This window comes from Thalassophryne amazonica, chromosome 13, assembly GCF_902500255.1.
Source record: "Thalassophryne amazonica chromosome 13, fThaAma1.1, whole genome shotgun sequence".
NCBI lineage: Eukaryota > Metazoa > Chordata > Actinopteri > Batrachoidiformes > Batrachoididae > Thalassophryne > Thalassophryne amazonica.
The window spans coordinates 52955628-52978775 of record NC_047115.1 but is presented as its reverse complement, the minus strand read 5'-3'; the positions used below and the strand labels follow the sequence as shown (position 1 = coordinate 52978775).

General features: G+C 39.3%; 1 protein-coding gene across 1 annotated transcript in view; it reads right to left on the bottom strand.

The window, feature by feature from the left end:
- The window catches only part of macrod2 (mono-ADP ribosylhydrolase 2), a 420587-nt gene that overhangs the window by 266711 nt on the left and 130728 nt on the right, over positions 1-23148 (bottom strand). Inside the window, exon 3 of the mRNA XM_034184236.1 lies at positions 17877-17950. Coding sequence (XP_034040127.1) covers positions 17877-17950 — 74 coding nt within the window. The remainder of the gene's footprint in view (positions 1-17876; positions 17951-23148) is intronic.

The following is a 23148-nucleotide window of genomic DNA, read 5'->3' as shown; positions in this document are numbered from 1 at the left end:
GATATTTGTTTTCAATGAGGTTGAAGGGCATAACATAAGGCTAACTTAAAGGGCATCTGTGGATTTTTTTGTTTGGGTTGTTTTTTGTTTTGTTTTGGGGGTTTTTTTTTAGACGGGGTAGTGGTCATGTAGTTGTGCGCTTGTTTCTAGTGCGAAAGTTTCCCGGTTCAAGGTCATCCCTAACCATTCTCCATGTAACGTGAAGTTGCATCTGACATAAAACTTGTGCCAAAGCAACATGCAGATCTGCTGTGGCGATCCCGAGTGAAACAAGGAGAAGCTGTAAGGACTTTATTTACTTTTTGTAGCTCCATTACCTCAGAGTTGCCTTTTTTGAAGTTGCTAGAGATGCACTGGATACGATTTCATATGTTATGTAGCTCTGAGCCTACGATCACATTACAGCCAAGTAACAGAGGCAAAGTGATGACTTGCCTTTCATTTTCAATCAGAGTGGACATTTTAGAGCAACAAGAAACAACGGTTGCTATATATGCTGCCAGCTAGGTGGGGCCAAAACAGATGAGAACTCTATTTTATTTATTTTTACTCAGTATTTTATGCAAATACTGAGTGATGCTAGATGGCAACTGCCAATTTGAGTAAAAGGAAGGGTGACGTCAGCTGGCTTATTGCTAAATCAAAATAAAGATGGTGGAAAATGCTCCAAAACAGCTGTATTTCTGGAAATCTAATATGTTGGCATGTTCCTCATATAATTTATGAAAGGTAGCAAGAAATAAACACTTCTAAATCTAAAAATACTTTGCAAGATGAAAACACCTCTGAAGTGACAGAACTGCAGTATTTGTTTATGTGCAATATCCACTGCCACTGAAATATCCAGTTTTGTACATACTTTTCTCCTTTTTTACATGCAATCTCTTTACTACTACTACATTCTCATATTTTTTTCTTTTGTTAATTTGCATTCTGGACATACCTCTTTCTTACTGATACATTTTATTTTTATTTTCTTCTCCAGAACGTTCAAGTCTGCACGTGGTTTACTCAGGTTTGTATTTACACTGAAAGGCTTGCACCTTACTTACTTATCATTGTACTTGTTACAAGGACAATAAAGAATCTGTCTCTGTATTTCCAAGACATCTTACAGAGATGTTAGTATGCTAACTAGTGATACAAGAATGTTGATGAAACGCAATGGAGTGAAAAAATATCAAGCAAACTTTGGTTCTTTTAGCAGTCAAGCATAAAGAAAAACTCGTAGTGACCGTGTCTTGTTTTTCCATCCTTTGACATCTATCATTAAACATTGTGTATACAACCCCTTGCAAAAATTATGGAATCACCGGCCTCAGAGGATGTTCATTCAGTTGTTTAATTTTGTAGAAAAAAAGCAGATCACAGACATAATACAAAACTAAAGTCATTTCAAATGGCAACTTTCTGGCTTTAAGAAACACTATAAGAAATCAAGAAAAAAAGATTGTGGCAGTCAGTAACGGTTACTTTTTTAGACCAAGCAGAGGAAAAAAATATGGAATCACTCAATTCTGAGGAAAAAATTATGGAATCACCCTGTAAATTTTCATCCCCCAAATTAACACCTGCATCAAATCAGATCTGCTCATTGACACTGACCCTATGCCATGACATTGACCTTATGTGTCTTTTTGCAAGGAATGTTTTTGCAGTTTTTGCTCTATGACAAGATGCATTATCATCTTGAAAAATGATTTCATCATCCCCAAACATCCTTTCAATTGTCCAAAATATCAACATAAACTTGTGCATTTATTGATGATGTAATGACAGCCATCTCCCCAGTGCCTTTACCTTACATGCAGCCCCATATCATCAATGACTGTGGAAATTTACATGTTCTCTTCAGGCAGTCATCTTTATAAATCTCATTGGAAAGGCACCAAACAAAAGTTCCAGCATCATCACCTTGCCCAATGCAGATTCGAGATTCATCACTGAATATGACTTTCATCCAGTCATCCACAGTCCACAATTGCTTTTCCTTAGCCCATTGTAACCTTGTTTTTTTCTGTTTAGGTGTTAATGATGCCTTTCGTTTAGCTTTTCTGTATGTAAATCCCATTTCCTTTAGGCGGTTTCTTACAGTTCGGTCACAGATGTTGACTCCAGTTTCCTCCCATTCGTTCCTCATTTGTTTTGTTGTACATTTTTCGATTTTTGAGACATATTGCTTTAAGTTTTCTGTCTTGACGCTTTGATGTCTTCCTTGGTCTACCAGTATGTTTGCCTTTAACAACCTTCCCATGTTGTTTGTATTTGGTCCAGAGTTTAGACACAGCTGACTGTGAACAACCAACATCTTTTGCAACATTGCGTGATGATTTACTCTCTTTTAAGAGTTTGATAATCCTCTCCTTTGTTTCAATTGACATCTCTCGTGTTGGAGCCATGATTCATGTCAGTCCACTTGGTGCGACAGCTCTCCAAGGTGTGTTCACTCCTTTTTAGATGCAGACTAACGAGCAGATCTGATATGATGCAGGTGTTAGTTTTGGGGATGAAAATTTACAGGGTGATTCCATAATTTTTTCCTCAGAATTGAGTGATTCCATATTTTTTTCCTCTGCTTGGTCTAAAAAAGTAACCGTTACTGACTGCCACAATCTTTTTTTCTTGATTTCTTATTGTGTTTCTTAAAGCCAGAAAGTTGCCATTTGAAATGACTTTAGTTTTGTGTCATGTCTGTGATCTGCTTTTTTTCTACAAAATTAAACAGCTGAATGAACATCCTCCGAGGCCGATGATTCCATAATTTTTGCCAGGGGTTGTATTAACGGCAAGTAAGAGCGAGCTGACCACACCCTGGGAACGCCCATGAAGTGACAAACAGCTTTGCGATTTGTGCATTGTAGAGTTTATGGCTTAACATCAGTGTGAGTGAGAGGACGGTAGAGTGACCATAATTTTTTTTTAACTTCACTATCTCTTTCTGCAGGCCATAGACAGACAACAAAATTAAAGATTGTGATGAGACTTCTGATGAGGCACTTGTGCTCTCATTCTAATCTTAATAATAACAATAATGAAGGTTTTCTGGGTCTTATAGAACAGTAAAAAAAAATAAAATTTATACACTAAATGTGTCTACACATTACATACACACAGTAGTGCCACAGCATTACACATACGTATGCTCTCACACAATACAGGTCTCCACACGTTAGAGTCACGTACTGCAGCGTAAAATTGTGTTCAAATATAGTGAATGACCCATTTGGAGTTTAAAGAGTCGCCCGTCCTTTTTGAACCAATCATGTGACCCACTCCTGCTTTATCGTGGAGTGCCAGCCTACTGCTATCTGTGCTGTACTAAATCAATTAGCATGTCATTAAGATAGCCGGTTCCAGCACAGCATCCGTAGAGGTGGGAGTACAGTATCTTTAAGGGAGGAGAGAGATGAACTCAGAGGGCACTGCAGCTCCACGTGTAGGCAAACACACATATGCAGAAAATTTTAAATAGAATTCGGTCTTATGTGATTCTCTGATATTCAATAATCGTTCCTGTATAGTCACAGCCTTCCTGTAGTACTTGTGCTGTATACCATTCACAGCTTTTCAGTTACAGTACAACCCCTGTCTACAACCTGTCCTTTAAATCACAGCTTTTCAAAGATTAAATTATTTTTACTCCAAGTGGAGACAAAGCATTAACCAAGCATTTTAAAGTATAGCGTAGTTAACCCTCCTCAGAACAGGATATTCAAAGTCAGCTTGCATCAGAGAACAGGGTAATCATTCTGCAATTTACCACAAGTAAAGCCACACCTACGTACGGCCATGGCCTAATCTCCATTCATCCAGAGAGGATTTTTCTCTGAAAGCAAGCGCTCAATCAAAACTTTCTGATATAAATCATAAAAATACAGCAGCTTTCGCAGCTCAAATGTTCTTTGTCCTTGACAGCCCAAACCCTTAATCATAACTGTGTTTTCCTTTACGTGTGGCAAATTGACAGAAGTTAAACATTTTAGAAAAATATTCCTCTGGCGTCATCTCATATCTATTTTAACTCTGAAAGGAATCACACGCACATTAACTACATCGAGACGAGGTCAGGAGAATCAAAGAGCACACATCACATTATCCAGACTGAACGAGATCATAAAATCCTTAGATCGTAAAAGCCATAAAAAACCTAATTCCACTATCGTTGGCCAAGTGGCTGCAATGACTGCATTAGACTATTGCAAACATTAGCGCTGGTGCCACAAAGTAATTGTCTAATAGAGAAAACAAATGTAATGCTTGAAACAATTCAGCAGTTGTCCAACAGAGAGCTTGAAGAGCAACTGGATCTCTGAGGTCTCTTATCAAAGTCAGCATCTGCAAATAAGACAATACAATACACAGATACAGAGATGATCGTGACCGTGAGTCATGGTCACAGCTCCTGATCAGCCCATTTTTGTGAATTTGTCGGTTACAGCAAGCAATTGAAAGGGGTGAGACACTGACTTAAAAAAAGAAAGCATACTTATTTGAACACCAAGCCAGTTGTACAACCCCTGGCAAAAATTATGGAATCACCGGCCTCGGAGGATGTTCATTCAGTTGTTTAATTTTGTAGAAAAAAAAGCAGATCACAGACATGACACAAAACTAAAGTCATTTCAAATGGCAACTTTCTGGCTTTAAGAAACACAATAAGAAATCAAGAAAAAAAGATTGTGGCAGTCAGTAACGGTTACTTTTTTAGACCAAGCAGAGGAAAAAAATATGGAATCACTCAATTCTGAGGAAAAAATTATGGAATCACCCTGTAAATTTTCATCCCCAAAACTAACACCTGCATCATATCAGATCTGCTCGTTAGTGTGCATCTAAAAAGGAGTGAACACACCTTGGAGAGCTGTTGCACCAAGTGGACTGACATGAATCATGGCTCCAACACGAGAGATGTCAATTGAAACAAAGGAGAGGATTATCAAACTCTTAAAAGAGGGTAAATCATCACGCAATGTTGCAAAAGATGTTGGTTGTTCACAGTCAGCTGTGTCTAAACTCTGGACCAAATACAAACAACATGGGAAGGTTGTTAAAGGCAAACATACTGGTAGACCAAGGAAGACATCAAAGCGTCAAGACAGAAAACTTAAAGCAATATGTCTCAAAAATCGAAAAATGTACAACAAAACAAATGAGGAACAAATGGGAGGAAACTGGAGTCAACGTCTGTGACCGAACTGTAAGAAACCGCCTAAAGGAAATGGGATTTACATACAGAAAAGCTAAACGAAAGGCATCATTAACACCTAAACAGAAAAAAACAAGGTTACAATGGGCTAAGGAAAAGCAATTGTGGACTGTGGATGACTGGATGAAAGTCATATTCAGTGATGAATCTCGAATCTGCATTGGGCAAGGTGATGATGCTGGAACTTTTGTTTGGTGCCTTTCCAATGAGATTTATAAAGATGACTGCCTGAAGAGAACATGTACATTTCCACAGTCATTGATGATATGGGGCTGCATGTCAGGTAAAGGCACTGGGGAGATGGCTGTCATTACATCATCAATAAATGCACAAGTTTATGTTGATATTTTGGATAATTGAAAGGATGTTTGGGGATGATGAAATCATTTTTCAAGATGATAATGCATCTTGCCATAGAGCAAAAAACTGCAAAAACATTCCTTGCAAAAAGACACATAGGGTCAATGTCATGGCATAGGGTCAATGTCAATGAGCACATCTGATTTGATGCAGGTGTTAATTTGGGGGATGAAAATTTACAGGGTGATTCCATAATTTTTTCCTCAGAATTGAGTGATTCCATATTTTTTTCCTCTGCTTGGTCTAAAAAAGTAACTGTTACTGACTGCCACAATCTTTTTTTTCTTGATTTCTTATAGTGTTTCTTAAAGCCAGAAAGTTGCCATTTGAAATGACTTTAGTTTTGTGTCATGTCTGTGATCTGCTTTTTTTCTACAAAATTAAACAATTGAATGAACATCCTCTGAGGCCGGTGATTCCATAATTTTTGCTGGGGTTGTAGAAATCAGCAGGAGCACATCAGCAACCTCAAGGCAAATTTGTAGTTCTCTTGGCTGTAGATGTAAGACTTGGCAGAGTCTTCACAATGAAAACAAGACAATGAAAAACACAGCGAAGAGGCAACGCTGTAATAGAGAGCTGACGTCCCGACCCACTTAGTGGGTCAGTTTCAGGTCCAGGAGTGTTCAGTATTTTTCTGCAGAAGGTTTGTTTTGCTCTGTACTGAAACATGTTTCTGGGGATTTCTCAGGCTAATTAGTATCTACTAGGCTGCATCTCTATTATAAAATTATACCTGAGATATGGGATGATTCAGGAATGATACTTTTATTATGGAACCCTTCAATTTGATACAATTTTATGAAATTCTTTATTTAATGTAAACTCTTTTTCCATGATCAATTAGAATAAAACAAAAGTGGGACCGCTTACCTGTAAATACATATTTTATGAAAAAACCATGGAACTTCACATTTTTTATACTGTGGTTGCCTTTTGTTCATAACCAGTGGCAGAACCACAGATAGTAGAAGAAAGCACAACACAGAAGAAGCCAGCTGTCATTAGCTTACGATTACTAGCACAGTGTAACTTTCCCATTTTTAACCCTTTACCTACTGAGGCTATAAATGGACGATTGGTTATAATTTTTTATTATAGCAATAAAATTAAGAAATAATGTTCTATGTTTGTGTGCTTTGGTACCCTTTTCCAAGAGTACCTGAATTTCAATTATATTACACCTGATTAACTATTTATACACATTATTTGTAAGTTTTAGCATTTAAAATGAGAAAAAACACAAAAACGAACTTTATTTTTTTTCAGTTTTTTTAGTGAAAAATGATTGTTACGTAAAGGACGTTTGGATTTCACATTTTTAGCAGGAAACTGTAAGTGTTTACAATCAAAATAATTAATTTTGTGTGTCTAGAACTCAGAAACAGTGCAGAAAGTGCAAAAGTAAACATTTTACAAGGCGAAAATATCTAAAAAGTAACCAATTTTAAAGTGCAGAACCAAACAATATGAATAACAACAAAGTGCAAAACTATATATAAATATATCAATTACTATCTGTATTATTAAAATGTGCAATAAATCACTCATTTGATCACTCATTTTGTGCAAAATTATACAATATGAATAAAACAATAAAGCGTCAAACTATATACAAATATATAACCAAGAATCAAAATTAGATCTAAACTACATCAGTCAGTGTGGTACTGTTTGTAACAGTTTCTGTCTGGCTGAAGACAGAGGCCAATTTTACAAAGTTTGCACATCCAGCAGGTTGACCTCTTGCAAACCTTGCAAGAACGCGGCCCCTTTGTGGTTCGCTGGTAAATTGGGTTTCCACTGCTTGTTGGCACCGGGCAGTGGCTTGTGGCTGATGGAGCCATCTCACCCACACAAACGCACACACACCTACACAAATGACACTAACACCCTGCCTTTTCCTCAAAAATTACTACATTTATGTTTGCTGTCTGTCTCTGTACTTTTCTGTCACTTTTGCGCTCTTTTTCATACTTTTCCCTCGTTTCAAAAGTCACCAAACGCACTTTACCGTAATATATGCAACATATAGCATACTGTTGGAAAGCACGGGTTCTTGGCTTGCTGTCAGTGTTGACATTTTTCAGATTGAGGGCTTACATGAGAACTTACGGTAATGAGAATCAGCGGCACACTAGTGTGAAACGTCCGTGTTTTTCCTCTGCGTTATGACGTCACAGGCTTATGTTTACCGTAATACACCATATATCATTGGAAAGCCCTTGGTGTTAGCTTAACAATGCACTTTGAATCATTTGGATTGGACAAACTATGGCGGAGTTACGGTAAAAAAAATAAAAAATTGGAAAATATGGCGTGGGCGCCATCGCCGTAGATAAAGGGTTAAGTGGTATGCCCTTCCTGATGCAAGTCCATGTAACATGGAGGATGGGCAGGGCTGCATTTCCACCTGGGAACCTTCCGCACTGAAAAGTGCACTTAACTGCTTAGCCCATACCAAAAACAGATACATTATGTTGACATCACCTACCGCCGACTGACGTGCTGATTTTATTCTTACAAAGCAAAGTTAGTTAGTGAGGCCAGTCAGAGTTTGAAACACAGAAGTAGAAAACTAAAACAAGATTAACTCAAATGATTTACAACATTAAAATGAAGCAATCAACCAGCTCATAGTACAGACAGACAGACAGACAGACAGACAGACAGACAGACAGACAGACAGACAGACAGACAGACAGACAGACAGACAGACAGACAGATAGATAGATAGATAGATAGATAGATAGATAGATAGATAGATAGATAGATAGATAGATAGATAGATAGATAGATAGATAGATAGATAGATAGATAGATAGATAGATAGATAGATAGATAGATAAATTGATTGATTCAGGGTTTCCATGTGATAAACTACTTATTTTAAAGTTGATTTTTGATTTGTATCAGTTAATTGTTACTTCCCTAGTGTGGTCGTTTTAACCAAGTTAAAGAGTGATCTGTTACCATACAGCAACTTCACATGCTATATATTACTATCAAAACCTCTTGGAAACTGCACTTCTGCTTCAAAACAACAAAATAATCCCTTTTACCCTTAGGCAATCACAGAGAAAATCACTTCATAAAATGACAACATTGTGAAATTTAACTTCAGGTATCAAATAAGTCATCATTTATCAACTGTAAACCAATGAATGGAAGCTACTGTAACAGGGGATCTCAGAGCAGCCGCCTGGAAGTTGATAAAAACCCCAACATTTTAAGATTTATTTCATCCTATAAACCAACAGAAAAAGGCTGGAGGATAGATGATCACCCCTGTTTGTGTCTTTGTTAAAATTATTGTTATTATTATTATTGTGGATGAGGCACATCACTTGCATTGTGAGGGAATGTCAGGTACATCTTGCACATGTTCCTCTGGGCAAGATCCAGCATGCAAGTGCATGTGTTGAGGCCTTAAGCAAATAGAAAAGGCCATGGGGACACCCGCACTTCACCTCTCTGTGGCTGACAGATGGCTAAATTCAATAGATGGCAACCACTCTGCCTGAGTGGTTGCCATCCAAGACCCAAACAGGTTTCATAGTGTGGTGGACGCCATGACACCTGGCACCAATTTGTCCAGACCTGACCTGAAGATGTACTCTTTTTTTCCTGTGCTGGTAACAGTGTAATTCTTGTACAACAAAAATGTAGCATAGGCGAATGAGCAAATGAGTCCATCCCAGCCACAATTTGCAGGGAGCAACTCAAAAAACAATAAATGCTGTCATCTTGTAACTCCCCAACTTAAAAGAACATACAATGAGGACAAATCCAACTGTATTCTGTGAACTTTGTTAGGCCACAATGATCGAAACAGCAACTTTGATTGGTTTATACAATATCCTATTGACTTGATGCTTCCTGTTGGATGGTTAGTGGCGGCGCCCGCCTTCATGTACGAGGGGTGATTGAGATGTTTTGAGCCTTACCCAGAAAAAATAGATTAAATTACATTAGATTAGATTAGACAAGATAAAATAAGATTAGATTATATTAGACAGAAGTTTACGGACTGCTTGGGAGGACTCCCTCAGGGAAAGTGAGGTTCCAGCAACACTGCATAGCAGCACACAGGGTAAGAAGCACACAGAGTATAAAAAGTGAAAGTAAAAAAGGAAAACAGTTTGGAATATAAATGCACAAGATAAATACCAGACATACTGATCAATACTGGTTTACTGGCTCTTACTGTTCCTCTCCTTCCCGTCCTCTGTCAATCTGTTACTCCTCCTCCCCCTGAGTGAGGAGTTGTACAATCTGATGGCCTGAGGGACAAATGAGTTTTTCAGTCTGTTGGTCCTGCACTTGGGAAGGAGCAGTCTGTGGCTGAAGAGGCTCCTCTGGTTGCTGATGACGGTGTGCAGAGGGTGACTGGCAATGTCCACAATGTGCAGGAGTTTGTCCAGTGTTCTCTTCTCTGCCAACGTCACCAGAGTCCAGCTTCATGCCAAGCACAGGGCCAGCCTGCCTGATCAGTTTGTCCAGCCGGGATGTGTCCTTCGTGGATGTGCTGCCCCCCCAGCACACCCCAGTGTAAAAGATAGGTAGGTAGGGTGTGGTTCTCCATCTTTTGCAATCTGACGAACCAATATTTCTCAAAGAATTTGTGAAGTTTTGACTCACTGGGTGCAATGCTGAGAAACGGTGGAACTCACATCATGAGTTCACTGCTCCTCAAAATCATTTTATCAGTACTGCAAATTAGTGATGGCTAACTTGAAACAATGTCACAGAATATTTTAAAAACTGCTTCTAACATTGTTCTAGAGTCCACAGCATAAGTAGCTGTGTGAAACAGTGGGTCAACACAATAGCCTTGAAATGAAACAATCTACATGAGCCTGCAGTGTCGACTGCAGCTTTAATTCAAGGTGTTGGACAAAAATAGCTCATTAAAAATTACAGCCATCTGTGTATACACTCCATCTGTTTTCAGAGAACATACATAATTTCACAATCAAGTATCAGAAATAGTTTAACAGAAATCATCACTTTTACACTTTTCTTGAGACAATCGGGATGGATATATGAACATTTCCAAGTCACTGAATATATTCAAGCATTGACCAACACCAATCACTAAGAAATACAGAAAGTATGGTACTGTATGTTAACATTTTTTCTGGAGTAGGCAGGCCAAAAAAGTTAAATAGCTGTGCAAAAAGAAAAGTTGTGAGGGAAGCCACCAAGAAATCTATACAACTCTGAAGGATTCATAAGATTCTGTGGCTGTGTTTTGAACAATTGTGCATACTGCAACCTTTGTTCATTGCCTCACCAGTAATGGGACAGAGAAGGATTTTCTTAAAAATAAAATGTGAAATTCAGTTTGCCAGAAGGCACATGGCAGACTCGGGTCTAGATCTGATGTATTTTCTTGAATCCTTGTTTGTGCAATTCCACCAGGATACTGTGACTGGTGGAGTAACAGTCAAATGTTTTGCTGTGCACAGTTTCTGAAAAATGTTGTCACTGTCTGTTGAAGGACATGACTGTATTTTTAATTTATTTGCAGATTTTTGTTATTTGTTTTGGAATTTGTTTTTCTGCAGAAATACGTCAAATTGCATTACTTTAAAAAAGTTATTGATTGTTGCATCTTTTTTTGGGGGGGTGGGGGTGTCAATTATTCTAGTGGTCCCTTAGGAATTAAAATCCCAGCCAGGGCATTCCTCCACCAAACCCAGGTAATCTGATTGTTAGGCCTCTGCTCTACAGGATTACACAGTGCCTGGATCCAGCTAGTGGAACAGATGTGATCTTGAAAAGTGGGCAGGATTTCAGATGTCGCCACTCTGCATTTTGTCCAACAGTGAGAAACCAGCAAAAGGAGACACAAATATGATTCTATGTATGCTGAGCGTGCCCGTTAGATTAAGTAATATAGGAAATATAATTCAGATTATCTCAAGGTGAAGCACACAGTTCAGCTGCGATAATGGCAACCATCCATCTTCTTCAGCTGAACAATCAACAGCTCAATGCTGTCAAGGTGTCGCTCCATCTGCCAGGATCCCGACAGCCTCCTAAACTGATGTCCACTTGCACAGTAAAGCACAATCATACAAACCGTACAGTGTATTTATTTCACTCTAAATTTGTCATGCATTACTGTTAAATTTCCATCACTGGCATGAAATGGAATTAAATATCAGATGTCTTATGTGACAAATACCGCTGAGGTAAACAGATTGTTCGACAGAGAGGGAAGGGCTGTAAACACCTGCTTTGGGAGACTCATTGGAACAGGGAAGTGTTTAAGACATAAGCCCAAACCAGGGAGATGATGAAAGGTGAAATCGCAACACATCAATTTTATTCTGAGCAGCACAGTACTGCAGAGCTTATTATAGACTCGCAATCTGTCTCAGGTGTTAAGAGTGTCAGTAATTCCATGCTGCTGGGCCCTCCAAACACTTCATTAAAACGCTTGGCCATCCAGAGAGCATCCATGACAGCCAAATACAATGTCAGACCGCATTTTTCATGTGCAAATTAAACCTATGTAAACCTGAATCAGACCAAATTACATCTGAAAATGACTAATAAGCCAAAGCCGCAAGCGTCGACAAGTAAGAGTACCGCATGTTAGACAAAAGTGTACCAGCACCATTTGGACAGCTGTGCTGCCACTGCCTTTGTGCGGGTAACCCCATACGCTCAGTTTTGAAGACCTTAATGCCATCTGGACTGTTGTTTTCCTGTACCCACATATTCTGTTTCACTCACTCATGGAGGATACAGAGGAGCAGAGGCAGCCGTCCCTTATTCTTTCATCTATTGTGATCTGAAAGATCACTCCTGCTCTTGTGTCTCTTTAGATTAAAGGACCTGGTTTGCTCAACCGCCATGAGGCTGTTTATTCTCCCACAATGAAATTTCAGGTGCTGTTAATATAGAATTTCAGGCTGATGTTGGAGAGGTTTTTGTGCACTTGTTGACTGCATCAGAGCTATAGTGCACTGGTCTGGAAAACAACCTCAATGATAATCATTACAAAGTTTAAACTCTATATATATCAAATGGGCCAAACAGCAGCATATCACTCCTGAAAACGATCTTTGGCTTTTCACGTGAGGTAAATCTGCCCTACGATTGGATTTTGGAAAACCATGTGACAGTGAGCCAATTCCAATTCAAACTTTTCAGCAAAAAAAAGTAAATTTCTATCTCATATCATTAAAAAGTTATTTATAATTTAGTAAAGCTTGGTCTTAGCCGTCGTATATAACGGCATTGGCCCCAGAGGGTTAAAAACAGGCATATGTAAGCTTTTGATCAGGGTCATTTGGGTAGTTTCTGTTGTCATTATGATTTTAAAAGAATAAACACAGTTGTTTGACAATAAATGGCAATAAAGTGTATGATTGAAGCCATGCACACACAGAGGTCACTTGACTATGATAATATAGATTATGTACTTACATTTAACTTACATTTAACTTACTTATTGCTCCCGGTGTGTAGTGAGCACCTTGTATGACAGCACCCTGACATCGGGGTGAATGTGAGGCATAATTGTAAAGCACTTTGAGCGTCTGATGCAGATAGAAAAGCACTATATAAATGCAGTCCATTTACCATTTACTATTTACTAAATAATACCATATACCGTACATACGCATACACAGACGGCGCTTCGCTTTTAATACAGCTCCAATTCCAATGAAGTTGGGACATTGTGCAAAATGTAAATAAAAACAGAATACAATGATTTGCAAATACTTTTCAACCTATTTTCAATTTAATACACCACAAAGACAAGATATTTAATGTTCAAACTGATAAACATTATTGTTTTTGTGCAAATATTTCCTCATTTTGAAATGGACGCCTGCAACACGTTTCAAAAAAGCTGGGACAGTGGTATGTTACATGACCTTTCCTTATAACAACACTCTATAAGCGTTTGGGAACTGAGGACACTAATTATGTGTCATGATTGGGGATAAAAGGAGCATCCCGAAAAAGGTTCAGCTATTCACAAGCAAAGATGGGGTGAGGATCACCACTTTGTAAACAACTGTGTGAAAAAATAGTCCAACAGTTTAAGAACAATGTTTCTCAACATTCAATTGCAAGGAATTTAGGGATTCCATCATCTACAGTCCATAATATAATCAGAAGATTCAGAGAATCTGGACAACTTTCTAAATGTAAGCGGCAAGGCCGAAAACCAACACTGAATGCCCGTGACCTTCAATCCCTTTGGCGGCACTGCATTAAAACTGACATCATTGTGTAAAGGATCTTACCGCGTGGGCTCAGGAACACTTCAGAAAACCATGGTCAGTTAACACAGTTGGTCACTACATCTACAAGTGCTAGTCAAAAATCTACCATGTAAAGTGAAAGCCACACATCAACAAAATCCAGAAACACGGTCGCCTTGTGTGGGCCTAAGCTCATTTGAAATGGACAGACACAAAGTGGAAAAATGTGCTGTGGTCTGATGAGTCCACATTTCAAATTGTTTTTGGAAATCATGGACATCATGTCATCTGGACAAAAGAGAAAAAAGACCATCCAGATTGTTACCAGCACAAAGTTCAAAAGCCAGCATCTGTGATGGTATGGGGGTGTGTTAGCACCATGGCATGGATAACTTACACATCTGTGATGGCACCATCAATGCTGAAAGGTACATCCAGGTTTTGGAGCAACACATGCTGCCATCCAAGCAACGTCATTTTCAGGGACGTCCCTGCGTATTTCAGCAAAGACAATACCAAGCCACATTCTGCATGTGTTACAACAGCGTGGCTTCATAGTAAAAGAGTGCACCAGGGGGCCATAACCAATAGTTCTGGAACCACTGCTATTGATATTCAGTCTCAACTTGTGTTTGAGGGACTGAGCTGTGCCAACTTCACATGTATCTCAAATGGATAACAGAGACACACAGACAGTGGCACACACGTGTGCCTGTAGAGGGGCTTGGTGAGGCTGGGGGCTGCACACTAACACCCACATGTGTTAGATCCACAGCCAGGCCATTGTACTGAGATCCAGCCACAAATGAACAGTATCTTCCCTAAAGCAGAGCTCTTATCACAGCCTTGAAATGATTTGCCTCTACGGATGCCTTTGGGGGGAGAACACAGCACTGGAGGTGAAAGAACAGAGTAATCTAGCCCCCATTGTTAGCTGCATGATAAACTGGGCTTCAAACCCCTGTTTTTAGCGAGTCAATTTCAAAGCCAGGTGTATTCTTTGATAAGAGCAGCTGTCATGGTGCTGAAGTTCTTCAACCATTTTGATCTTATATAAAGCCAAGACAAACCCTCCATGATATCACCCATAGATTTTCTATAGAAACCCGGAAGAGCCCTTAATCAAACATGTAGTAAATCAAAAACAAATATGATTTCAAAATGGTTTGTTACCGGAAGTGCACCACCGTTTGGCACAAGTCCAAATTCATCACTGCTCAACTAAAACTGTCAGTTTAAGGCAGTGGTGTCCAAAGTATTCCAAAAAGGGTCAAAAGAGTGCAGGTTTTGTTTGCAGCCACTGACTCCAAGAGGTGATTCTACTGATTAACATCACTTTGATCAGATGGCATGAGTTCATCAGTGAAATCACCTGCTGGAGTCAGTGGCTGCAAAGAAAACCTGCTCCCTCTTGACCCTTTCGGGAATAATTTGGACACCACTGGTTTAAGGCGATGATCTTCAAAAGTGCCTTCCTACAACAGGATGCATTTCAGTATAGTGTTAATACATACGTTTTCTATGTAGGTGGTTGTCTACAGAGCTGTTGACTGTGCTGCTGATCACTGGGGTTGTGTCAGTGACCTTGGCAAAGGTAATTTACCCTTGAGGGTCCCCTTGATGCTTTACCCTTGATGGCAGCATTAATCCTGAAAAGTACACTGAGATTTTAAACCAGTGGTGTCCAAAGAACACCTGCACCCTCTTGGCCATTTCTGGAATATCTTTGGACACCACTGTTTTACACCAACATATGCTGCCTTCAGACAATCTTTTCCAGGGATGCCCATGCATTTTTCAACAAGACAATGCAAAACCATGTTCTGCACACATTCCAAAGGCATGGCTGCGGGAGAATGGGGTAAGGACACTGGACTGTAGTCATCACCTGTCCTTAATAGAGAATGTGTGGAGAATTTTGAAATGTAAAATGCAACAATTTCTCCATACTGCTGCACATCTTAAGATGTGTTTGCAGTTTGCTTTGTTTGATATCCTCAATGCCAAAATGTCTTTGTTGTGAGAAGATGGTAAATGCTTTAGAATGGAACAGTAAATGCTATAGAATCTCGACTCTTTTGTGAATGTGTTGCATGTCTGAAATCCAGGAATAGATACAGTAGATACAGTATACTAACAAATGAAATGAGAATGACCACACAAAACATTAAATTTCTTTGGTTCATGTCCTGAACAATGTAGGAAAGGTAGGAATCAATGTTTACTTATTTTTTTTACTACATTTACCATATCTTCCTCTTTTTTTTGGGGGGGGGGGGGTGGATGTATGAACTATGAGTGTGCGTAGCTTTGGATTAAAGAACTCTGTGGTCACCATCCTGCCTGCTTTCTGCACTGGGGTCATTAGAACACTAGATTCATAAAAACACTGTACACTGGTGCAGTGATGTAGCAGTAAGAAGTGATAAGTAATTATTTAAGATATCCCAATTTTTTAAAAAGATCCTGGAATTGGCATGGAACAAAGGCTAATGAAAACTGGGTGAAGCTCTGCCTGTTTTGTGAATGTTGTTCTGAGGTTTGATTGGAAAACTTTCCACTGTGGGGGGAATACTGCTGTGCTTCTGGGTAAAATGTATCACATTATTCTCTCTGATCCTGTTAAAAGCTTACTCACTATTCATCTAGTTAGAGTTGAGGATCTATTACTTGTTCTTTCTTGCCAAACAGTGTTCAGGGGAGCCTCTGTAGATGTCTGCCCCTCACCGTGAATTATAATATTTTTCACTTGATCTACCCACACCAGAGATAGCTATCAGTCAAGGCACCGCATGAATTACCACTTTTGTGTGATAATCTCGCCTCAGTACAACAAGAAACAATACTGGATGTGGAACAACACAACCACAACAGTCAGATTTGCACATTAGGTGGTTATTTACAGTGGCAATAAGCTATATAAAACATTCTTTATGCTGGAGTGTTGATGGATTCCCCCTCCTGCGTGTTTCAGCAGTCATCTGGCAGAAAACAAGTGTCTCAAACACAGAACAGTGACTGCAGAGTAATCCAGCACCTCAGTATCATTTCGCTGTCTGTTGACAACCAGCTATAGGATGTTATAGCACGTCAAGCTGTGAGCTTTATAAAACACCTCAAGCCACAGTGAAAGATATAAACAGAAAACTGAGATGACCCCTGAAGATTGTCATCACTCACTGCCTCACAAACCGATGTATGCTTGTGCAGCTTTATGCAGCTTCTTTCTAAGTGGACAAAACTCAAATGTAATGACGGGCTGCCTGGGTGGTAGCCAACCAGGACCCAGGCTAGTTCAGGAGCGGGATGCATGCTGTGATATGCTGCATCAGCACAAACTCCTACACATGTCCTCTGTGTCCACATGGATGTGCATGTAGTAATGTTGGCTTCCCTGTGGTAAAAATCTTTAAATGGCAGCTAAATCAGTTGCAGAAATGTGATTAAAAAGGGCACATTATTTCCCTTTGTGCTGGTCATTTTAAATGACTCTTTTGCTTTCCACCAAATAACTCCGAATGAAGATGACCTGTTTAGTTTTGTCAGATGAAACAATTTGCCACGCCATTCACTTAAATGAACCATATTTATGCACAGTATGTTTTGCACGAAATAAATTGTGACGGTAGAACAGATCAGCAAGCACAAATGACTGAGCATTTCCAGGCTGCTGGAGCTTTGTGTCTTTGGAAGGCATAATTATAATTTATCTAATACAAAAACCAATTTCAGATTATTTCATCTGATGTGTTTATGTTCTTAGTTTAATAGCTCTCTCCAGCATAGACCAATTAAGCAGTCAACAGACCATTTAAGGCCCGATTAGTCTCAGACTGGCTTTTAATTTGATATGCATGCAGACCAGAAACGAAATGGTTGATCATGCAAGGCAGGTGAATGTCTGTCTTACACAGAGATGCATGACAAATACTTGTATTGCTCTGCATATCTGTGATGGTCTAATGATCTCCACTTCCAGCAACCCGCCCCCCAAAAAAGTGTTGCCACATATGAATAGACTGCACCTGATCAACGGTTATTTGCTTTAAATATGCATTCATTCATCTAATATGTCCTACCTTATCAGGATTCTTTTCAATCCAACTCTTTACTGTGTTCAGAGCAATTTCAGCTGCAGGCTCATTGGGGAAGCCTAGGAAAGACAAAGTAGTGTCAATACCAGTTGTAGCCAACATGCGGCTACATGACAGAAATGAAAACAGGCAAACAGAGACAAACCAACATCTACAGATTTCTCCAAAATCAATGGAAAGCAGCACAAGCTGTTTGGTTCTCGTAGACTCGACTCGACCAGCTGTCTGCTAAACTGCTACAGAGCTGCGTTGCCAGATGCATGGTGATGAGTAAACACAGGCATTTTTGGAAAGATACAAACTGCATTAATTTGTAACCAGACTCTAATTCATTAGACTACCAAGTATAATGTATGAAACAGTGTTGTAGTGGTATTTTTAAATAGCAATTAGTAGTCTGACAATTCACACTAGTATATTTTGTTAGCACTCAACACTAGAGTGAACATGTAGGAAAGCTCGGAGAAAAAAGGAAAAACAATATGGGTAACTGCCATGTTGTTCACAAAAGCTGTGTCAACTGTGCTAACACGAGTTACTGACAAACACACACACACAACCATGAGACTAATTTTTTTTTTTATTAAGGGCAGAACCGGTAAGACTGCTGGATGCTTATGTACAGATCATTTGCTGCCACTGCAGCAAACCTCACAGGACCCAACACTTACAGTGAGCTATCGACTAGAAAAGCCCTTGGGCCCAGCCACGCTACAGTTAGAGTACATATATGCCATTAACAAAACTGATGACAGCCTGCTACTCTGTCACAGAGTGCTGTTTCAGTTATCTTAATTTCAAAGTAATTAGAGCTCAATCTGGTGTTCTGTGCCTTTTATACAATTTGACAACTGCTTTTTAGTAAGAAGACAGAAAAATATTCATGCCTGTTTGAAGCCACCCCACATGATATCTTAAATACCTTCACCAAAGGGATTATGTTTTCATTGCTGCACTATAAAACCTTAAATGATTCATGGAAGCTGACTGCCTTAAACCTTTGAAGTTTATAACTCAAATGATTTAAGTGTGGAAAATTATTCAAATAAAGTGTAAAAAAAAATTGGTTGTTGATTTGATTAAAATTAACTTATTCCATTTGATGTAACAAAATAAATAGTTTTAAATATTTTGTAATTGTTGATAACATTCCTGCAGCTCAATGTAAATATAGACGTGAGAGAAGGTGCATTTGGGTTAGTGTTAATTAGCTCAGTACGTCTCTGTGTCCTCAACTCAGACTTCGAGATTGAGAGACACGGGTGAGGCGCTAAACCCTCTGGGGTCCAGGAGTATTTTCTAGATATTACCACACTTTCAATCATTCCCATTTTGAGGTACTTTGTTTTTAGTATAATGCCCATGTGTTACATAACAAAATGTTCACAACAATCTCAGCTTTCATAATGTGTATCACATATTTTTTTCTAGAACAATGTATACAGAAATAATTTGCCTCTAAATCTGAAAAAAAAAATGAAATGAGATTCTTAAAAAATCTTCAAATATTTATTGAAAATAAACCTTTATTCATGTGGGTGAACTATTGTGATGTGGGTTAATCAAAGTCTTTGGCTCACCAAAGTTATACAATATATGAAGAAAATTGTATATCAATGTAAATGGGTTTCGTGGGAGTGCAAATGAGTCTGACTACCGAACAGTGCGCTGGTGCCTGTTGAAGCAGCAGGCAGAGGCAGAGAGAGATGGACCTATGTGACCTTCTCCTGGCTCTCTGATTGGCTGTAAGGCAAAGATTGTCTAGAAGAAGGATTACATTTAGAGGTGACACTCTGCAGTTTCAGGCAGTCATTGAATAAAGTGTCTGAGACATTCCATTGCTGATTTATCAATAGAAACATGACAAAAAACAGAGTTGGATGCACAGGTGTGTCCATCAACCTCAGAGAGTTAAGTGCTTGAGGTCCCTGGACAGAGTTGTTTAGCAATGTTAAGAAATTTTTAGGCACACAAAGGTCCTGGTGCCTCCTGTTTTAATGTGTGGTTGTGAGATATGGATGCTAAAAGGCAATGCAAGAATCCTTGGATACAGTTGGAGTGACTATGTTTCAAACAAATGGTTACTTAAGGTTTAGTCACCCTGTGACAGACTGAGTAAATATTAGTAATGAATTGAACAAAAATTGGCAAAAATAGTCTAATCCATCAGTGGATATGGGGCTCCGATGGAAAGGACAAATTAGTGGACAATCAACGAGCATGCACAAAACTTTCTGACAGGCTCGCCAGATATCAGCTGACAAGGAAGGCATTTAATGAATGAGAAAAGAACTTGTAGAGCACACAAAAATGGACATGAACGGATATCAAAATTTCGTATCTGTTGCTTTTACATTTCCTTAAAGGACGTCTTGTTTTTTGGTATTGTTTGTTGTCTGACTGTCACCAGTTAGTTAATGATGGTGGAGAGGTAGGCATTGGATGAAGGAATAATTAAATACATTTTGAGCCAGATGCAATAACAGGATCAATTATATGAAATATTTTTATAATGTCTCCCATTGATATCCGTGTTATTTGTACACTGGTGGAACAGCAATCCACACCTGCACTTCAACTCAACAACAGATAAACAGAAGTATTGAGTCTTGGTGGATGTCTGCACTCTGTGATTGTTGCCTATTTGTATATGGTTCAACTAAAGAAAAAAACAAAAGTTAGCAAACAAAAGCTCTGGTTCAGGATTCAAACACAAACGTGTTACACACCTGTGATCTTTATAAGTGATGAACTGATGGAACAGGTGTCATCTTGTAATGACAGAGGTCAAGACCTCAATTTCAACCCACATCTACTGATACAAGCATCACACTACGACTGTAACCTGATGACAATTACATGGGTCCCATTCTCAAATATTTCTTTTCTTTTGGGTCCTTAGTGTGACGTGAGCGCTCTGTGACCTATGAAACAGGCTTACATGCATACCTTCACCTTTTAAGCTGGAGGTAAGAAAAATGAAAAGCTTTAACGATCTGAATGTCATTCCTCTTTTCCCTCATCATACGCTCAGGCCACCCGCTGTCAAAACCTGTCAATAATAAGTCTGTAAATACCTTCAATCAACTGTCATGAGACTCAAAATATACCTTATACGGTTTCCCACCGCTTTCACCCATTTGGTCACTGGTGGTCTCCCTCCCTCTCCTCCTCCTTTGCTGTCTGACAAGAATGGAGAGAAGCTGAAGTGCTACAGAGATTCTGTACTCGGCCTGGATGGAGCAGGATGTGAGCCGCATCCCGCCCGACATGACAGCCAGTCAGCCTGTGTGGCTCTGTCAGTCGCCATCTGCAGACAGTATGAAACCTGTTCGCAGCCACTTCCCTTCAAACTACAGGAAGGGTTACAGCCCTTCAAACCATGCCCCAAGAGGCGTGCGCTCAGAGCCTAATCCAGCATGCCAAATCAGTTTACGGGTCGGCCGCTTCGTCTCCCTTCCAAACACATTTAACCTTTTCAGTGGTGCCACGTTGTTTCTTTCTGGAAACTGGTTTGCACAGATACAGCACACCGGTGTGCCAACACTCAGCTCATGCATCAAATAGCTGTTTGAGAGCTCAACAGGAGAGGTGTCACAAAGGTACACAATTAAACAAATGATGCAAATGAATGAATAATTGTAAACGGTGCAGTTCCGCCTACATGCACTTTTGTGTCCCTGAAAGATGAAGACATGTTTTAGTTGTATTATATTTTAGACCACAAACGTGTTAAATGTAATAGTAGGATATTCTGGTACATGGCACTGAACATATTATTCTTTTCAATTGGAACTTTCTACAAATCCTCTATTGATTTCAAAGCTATAACTATTAATCATATCAGTAAGAAAGAGAGATAAGCTGTAGCAAAGCATGCACATGGTAGCTAGTTGTTGTGTGCATCTATCCCTTATAAAAAAAACACTATACGTTTCAAGATACACCATCTATAATAATATTGTGCAACAACACTTTTTATTAAGGGAATAATTTGATTTGGTATGATACATTGCAATACAATACAATTCTTTGCTTAATGCAGAAATTAATTTTCCAAGATAAATTAGAATAAGCCAAAAGTGGCATTGCTTAAGACAAGCTAAGACATTCCTTTATTAATTCCATATGGAAACATTTGCATTGTCACAGCAGCAGTGGTAATTGTTATGCAACAATAGGGAAGAGTAAAATGTTCAAATAACACGATTCTAAAATACCCTCTGTTATATGAGCATAATAATAGGAAACAATGTGACCGTTTTACCTCTTAAATTAGGTCAAGGTTATCTTTGAACTTTGAACCAAGGTCTGTGTCCCAAGAATGTTCTCTGTGAATTTGAAGACAGAACTGGACTTACGAGTTGTGGCATGCACACCTCGTCCACAATTTCTCAGATAGTCACACGACTGAAAAGCCATCAAAAGCCGTCTGAATCTTCCGAACGGTGCAAGAGCTGGGCATGTCAGGGCATGTCCTGTGAGGCTTCATCATGAAGGCGCTGTTGCTGCGCCATTAGCTTTGTGCCGATGAATTTCGCCGCCACTCTTTTATGGCAAAATCTTCTTTCACAGTGGAATGTGCCGAAAACGTGCTGATGTCCACCTCTTCCGCAATTTCTAGGATAATCACACGATGGTCCCACATCTCCACAGCGTTCACTTTGGAAATGATCTGGTTATTTCAGCATGTTGATGGCCGACCGGAGCACGGCGCGCTCGCCATCTTTGTGCAGACATCTTTAAACCGGTTGTACCGCTCCTTAATCTGTGTGATGCCCAGAGGATCGTCACCGAAAGCCGTCTGAATAATCCAAATGGTTTCCACCTGGCTGTCGCCCAGTTTCTGGCAAAATTTGATGAAGTCGCGCTGCTCCAGTTGTTCCGCCATTTCCTTGCAAAGAAAAAACGACGAGAGACTACACCCATCCTCACACGAAGGATGCTTGCAAGCAAATGACGCAACCGACAGGTGTGAAAAAAATAAAGGTAAAAAAGAAGAAGTACTACATACACTGAAGCAGGACACAAATACAATATATGAACTGGGTAGAACAAGTGTAGTGTGCATACAGTGAATCATATTTTCCAAAAGTACTGCACAGTATTGCCCTTTTTGAAGTATCACTTGGAAATACATTTTTCATGAAAAACCAGGGACCTTCTTCAGATTTTTGCTGCAGTGTTGCAAAATACTGCCTCGCTTCACATTTTGTAACCACTGGGGGCAGCACTACAAACAATAGCAGAAAGTGGA